The following is a 5,229-nucleotide window of genomic DNA, read 5'->3' on the forward strand; positions in this document are numbered from 1 at the left end:
TTTTTTTTTTTTTTTTTTACATATTTACTCGTTACGCAATGGTTTAGTTTTAGCCTTCAATTTATCCTCGTTTCTTTGAGCCTGTAATATTCCAAGAGAAAATTTCAAGTTTAATCTTTATTTTTTTTTTCAACTCTATTATTTATGTTACTGCATAAAATTTTGATGCCATTACGGAAAATAACATGCACGATATGAAGTGACAACTTGCATATTACAAAAAGATAGCCTGCAGGTTACGAAAAGATAACTTGCAGGTTATTAGTGGCATAAGATAAATTTAACAACAATAGCAGAAATAAAGTAGTGATATTCTATTGATCGCATATTTGAAAATTCCCAATATTCCAAAGCACAATATAAAAAATTATGGCTTGGTCTTCTCATTTGCTTCATTTTAAGATGGGATCACTAAAGCTCAGTCCAGCAGTGATTAGGAAGTATTAACATATATTAAACTAAGTTATTTTGAGGATTATAGTTCCCAAAACATAGCACCCAGACACAGAGAGAGAACACATGAAGCATGAAATTTTTACTTCCAAACTTTGTCCGATTGCAATAGCTTATATTTACTGGTTTCAGTATTTACTGCTTGGAAATGAAGCTGGTTAGATTTTGCCATAACTTCATACCAACTGTCAATAAATGCTTAAACCCATCATCTATTAGGGTAGCAGGTAGCTCGACAATGGTTCACTAACATGTCTAATCACAACAAAGTTCTTCCCAAAAATCAGGACAGCAGATAGAATACAACTCCCAAAACCAAAAAACGAAGATAATTCTTTAGGGGTGCAATGAAAACTTACCTGATCAACAAGAGCCATTTTCTTGACGATGGTCGGAATCACGAGGATTAGCCTCCAAAAGTTATCATTTAGACCCAAACCGGAGGAAAAGAGGACGATCATTGTCGGCCTAAAGTCTGATAATTACAGCAGAGAGATACTACTTCGTTTGCTGACTTCGGTCGTTAAGCCAGTGGACAATGTGCTGGCAATTCATGTTCAAGACTCGGATGACACTTTTGATCCAAATACTTTCCACATCCATGAAGATCTCTGCAAGTCCAAGCAGGTTAGTAGCTTAACCTTCTGCTCATTGAAATTAGTATTGAAATAGAAAAAAAAGGAAAAGGGGGGGAAAAAAAAGTTACAAAATCAAGGGCTCAATGGCTTTTATGGATCAATGCAGGTTGATTTTCAAGTCAAGGTCTGTACAGGAGATTCATACGTTTCCGAGTTAACCCACCAAGTGAGGCTCACATATGCAACAATACTTGCACTTGGATCCAACCTCTCAGGGTATAAATATGTATTCTAACTCAAAAAACATCCATTTCTTTCTCAACTATTTTCTTTTAAACATGTTTCTCTGTTTGTCCAACAGACCCAATGTCTCAGCTCTTAGTTCTTGTCTCAAAGGATTGCCTCCAACATGTACACTTCTTGTGATGAACAATGTGGGAAGAATCCTACTCCAAAGGCCCGGGACTTCGCAGCAGGGCTCTAGAAGGGTTGTCCTCAGACAATCCTTATCAACTTCTAGTTACACTGCTTGTACTAATCCTAACAATAATAATCAGTCACTGGTTTCTGATCGCCGCTTGCTAAAGTCGTTCACGGCCCCATCTCCCTCAACACCATCATTAGGCAATAGAACAGGATTGTTTAGTCTCAAGAAGCCAGTTCAGGTTCCGAACCTGATGGCTCAGAAGCTCTTTCAGCGCCTCTCAATCCTAGAAACAGAAGGGTATTGCAGCAAGCATTTCTCGCCACAAGAGCTTTGTTGGGCAACAAACAATTTCAGCCCCATAATGGTGATCGGAGAGGGTGCTCAGAGCAGAATTTACCGAGCCATCCTTGAAGATGGTCAAACTGCAGCAGTGAAAGTTTTGAAGACAACCAGCTGGGCTGCAGAGGATATTCTCCGAGAGATTGAGCTGTTTTCGAGGATAAAGCACGAGAATATCGTTGGGTTGATTGGTTACTGTGATTGCGGGGATGTGCAGGCTATTGTGTATGAACTTTTGCGAGGAAGCTTGAAGGAGAATTTGAGAAGATTGAATTGGAGTGAGAGAATGAGTGTAGCACTTGGTGTAGCCAAGGCGCTGAACTATCTTCATCATTGTTGTGACCCTCCTGTCATTCATAGAGACGTCAAGTCTTCTAACATTCTCCTCTCCGATGACTTCGAGCCACAAGTAAGTTTTTTCTCATATTTGCTTTCTGATAACCTTTTATTGTGCTGGTGTAAGTGTCTTTGGAAACAAAAGGTTCTTGTATAATCTCTCTTTTTTAGCTGTCAGATTTTGGATCAGCAATAGCACTCCGTCAATCTCATCAAACTCCAGCAAACACAAAGCCAGTCTCTGTGGTTGGCACCTTCGGATACTTGGCCCCAGAGTACATGATGTATGGAAAGATTGATGAGAAGATAGACGTGTATTCCTATGGAGTTGTGCTTCTAGAACTCATCACTGGCAAGGATGCTATTCAAACAGACAAGGCAATTCATGAAAGCTTAGTCCTTTGGGTATATAACTTTTTTTTTTTTTTGGCTCTGAGTTTATGTCTGAAACATTAGTTTCTTTCTTCTAAGTCTAGGCCTCAATCCTCATTGACTTGCAGGCAAGGTCCTTGCTCAGCTATGGCCTATGCGAGCGCCTAATCGATCCTTACCTGTATGATGACTACAACAAGGAAGAAATGAAACTAATGATGGTCGCGGCACGCCTTTGCCTTATGCATTCGTCTTCACGAAGACCCACTATGAAGACTGTAAGCTCCATTATCTTAATCCTTTTTGGTTCTTTCAACCCACCATCGTCTTCAGTTATCAAATACTAACGCAACCTTGTACCATTATCACTATATGATGTAAACTCACATGCAGCCTTCACTATTCCAGATCGTATTTATGGTTCTACCTTGTTCTTAGCAATTGGCTTTCATGGTTTTTATGTGTTGCCTTGCACGTCTTGTCGTGTGACAACATTGCAAATTGAATTAAAAATAGTATGAATAGCTAGGACTACGGAAAATGTTGTGGATCTACTAGGCACAAATTGTTGTTTTGACTTTGAAGTTGTTTAACAGCGCTATTATTGTTGTTGTGTTTCGGCAGATACTGAGGCTATTTGAGGAGCCAGAGTACTGGTTAAGTATGCAGAGGGAAAGGGATGAGTTCCTGAGTGGCATTAGTTCCAAGTGCGAAGTAGACCTTTGGCGACGCGATGACTCCGTTACTAGTGATATGGAAGACATTTAGACATCTTATTTTAACTTATTAGGTATCTATAGACAAAAAAAGAAGGGGGAAAAAAAACGAGTACTCACTAAAACGTTGGATCATTAACTACTCATAAGGAAAATGATCTGAAATTAATGTCATTTGGGACGGTATTGGAATTATCTTAAAAAATGGTAAGCTGTTAAGAAAAAGAAGCAATGTGTAAGTACATGAACTCTACATTGTGGTAAACTTACTGAATCTACACTTAATTTCAAGACCCTTTCAAGTGTATTGTGTTTTTTAAATTGTGAATTCTTTCTTGATATCATTATCCATTTGAAGTTGCTGAAGTCAATTGCTCTCTTCGGGATCATTTACATATTTTTGCTGGCACAATCAATTATCATTTCTGTTAGTTTACCAATCCATCCCAAAAGTTTAAGCTATTACGAGGTGGACCAACAATAGTTTTATACTTTAACACTCCCCTTCACGTGTGGGTTAGACAATAGACAATCGTGTGGGTAAATTAATTAAAAAGTTCAACACGTGAATATATAAGCCCGAGATATATTAAAGACTCAACACACGATAATTTAAATGAGGATAAAAAGTGTAATTACGGGGGTTTGAACTCAGGACCTCTCTCTCTGATACCATGTTAGTTTACAATCTATCCCAAAAATTTAAACTATTAGGAGGTGGACCAACAATAATTTTATACTTTAACAATTTTAATTTATTTGTCCCCATAATAACTTTGAATAATTTTGACGTGCTTTGTGGGGTTTAGATCATTGGATACCGTAGACTTTCTCTGTGAAAAGGAACTTTACTGTATCGCTTAAGCATCCAAAAATGAAAAATAATTCAGAAACATATGTAGAAAGAAAACTAGATTCGAACTCGATGATGGAATACGAGGAAGCTAACGACGTGATTCGTTTCTCAATAAACCCAATAATTTCAAATGACAGACACATTTATTTAGAAAGCGGTAGCAATTTTAGAAACGACACTGAGTTGGAAAGCAACGGCCACATTGAAAAAGACAGTAGGCAAAAACGGATAACAAGAAAAAACGATACTAAATTTGATCAAAGAATTTGTTTCTGCTAGTTTTGGAGAAAGAGATTGTTTTATTCAGAATATTTGTGCACGAGAACTGGAGCAATTTACATGCCATAGTCTTCGAGACATAGTAGAATTCAGTAGAAAATATTTAGAGTTAGCTACAAAAACAGGATTAAGTTACGATTTAGGAATAGCCTAGACATGTATGCTAAAAATACCAGGAAGAGTAGGAGAAAAGGTAGTCCCCAAGACTGGAAACGACAACAACGGAAAAATGACGTAAAAAATAAAAACGACAACTTGAAGGGCGGTTGCCTAGAAAATAACGAGTTTAAAAAATTACAAGCGACAGCGACGTAAGAAACAGTAACATCTAAAAACGACATACAAACCAAGGAAAACTGCAACACGAAGAGAACGACGACTCGGAAGCAGAACGCAAACTACTAAACGACAGTGAAAACAAAATCCCCGTCAAAGTACGAAAAAACGAAAGGAAAAGCAGGCGTAAAGGTAAAGCTAAGGGTAGATCTAACTAAGGCAATTATCCTCTCAGCTCCATATTGGAGGTTAGAATAAGGATATGGACACTCAGTTCACGTTAATGGTGTACTAGGACTTAGGAAGTTATTAGTAAACGATATTTGAGTTAGTTATGTTATGTAAATCGTGTTTAATCAATTAATTAGTAGTAAGTATACTACCATATCATTTTTTTGAGAAAAAAGATCGTTGGTGTTATCACACCTCATGTCTCTTTCGTCGCTTGAAAATCTGGAGATCCACTAATAGAACGGAAAGAATTTGACTTAATTATACTTAAAAAATGATCCTGATTTCGCTTATGCCGCCACAACCCAACATCTCACAATACATTGGTCGGGCAAGGATCCCGAAATGGGTTATAGAGTAACGTTT

The 5,229-nt window shown here is 37.6% G+C and overlaps 2 protein-coding genes across 2 annotated transcripts in view; one reads left to right on the forward strand and one right to left on the reverse strand.

Annotated features, from left to right (window-relative positions):
- Positions 1 to 718: 718 nt before the first annotated feature.
- LOC21397480 (probable serine/threonine-protein kinase PBL23) lies at positions 719 to 3,463 on the forward strand. Its single transcript, XM_024170061.1, has 6 exons — positions 719 to 1,080; positions 1,198 to 1,307; positions 1,393 to 2,206; positions 2,305 to 2,538; positions 2,634 to 2,783; positions 3,130 to 3,463. Exons 1-6 carry the CDS (start codon positions 841 to 843, stop codon positions 3,271 to 3,273), a joined length of 1,692 nt encoding a protein of 563 aa, XP_024025829.1. The 5' UTR covers positions 719 to 840; the 3' UTR covers positions 3,274 to 3,463.
- Positions 3,464 to 4,445: 982 nt separating this feature from the next.
- The window catches only part of LOC21397481 (L-ascorbate oxidase homolog), a 7,171-nt gene continuing 6,387 nt past the window's right edge, over positions 4,446 to 5,229 (reverse strand). Inside the window, exon 8 of the mRNA XM_024170064.1 lies at positions 4,446 to 4,469. Within this exon, the coding sequence (XP_024025832.1) occupies positions 4,446 to 4,469 (24 nt within the window). The remainder of the gene's footprint in view (positions 4,470 to 5,229) is intronic.

Source organism: Morus notabilis, unplaced genomic scaffold, assembly GCF_000414095.1.
Source record: "Morus notabilis unplaced genomic scaffold, ASM41409v2 Scaffold629, whole genome shotgun sequence".
Classification (NCBI taxonomy): Eukaryota; Viridiplantae; Streptophyta; class Magnoliopsida; order Rosales; family Moraceae; genus Morus; species Morus notabilis.

What these genes read in the sequence shown, in the direction of transcription:
- LOC21397480 (XM_024170061.1), top strand. Translation starts at nt 841, where the DNA reads ATGGTCGGAATCACGAGGATTAGCCTCCAAAAGTTATCATTTAGACCC. An exon ending in ATCTCTGCAAGTCCAAGCAG is followed by an intron (nt 1,081 to 1,197) that starts GTTAGTAGCTTA and finishes GGATCAATGCAG; the next exon opens with GTTGATTTTCAAGTCAAGGT. An exon ending in ATGAAAGCTTAGTCCTTTGG is followed by an intron (nt 2,539 to 2,633) that starts GTATATAACTTT and finishes ATTGACTTGCAG; the next exon opens with GCAAGGTCCTTGCTCAGCTA.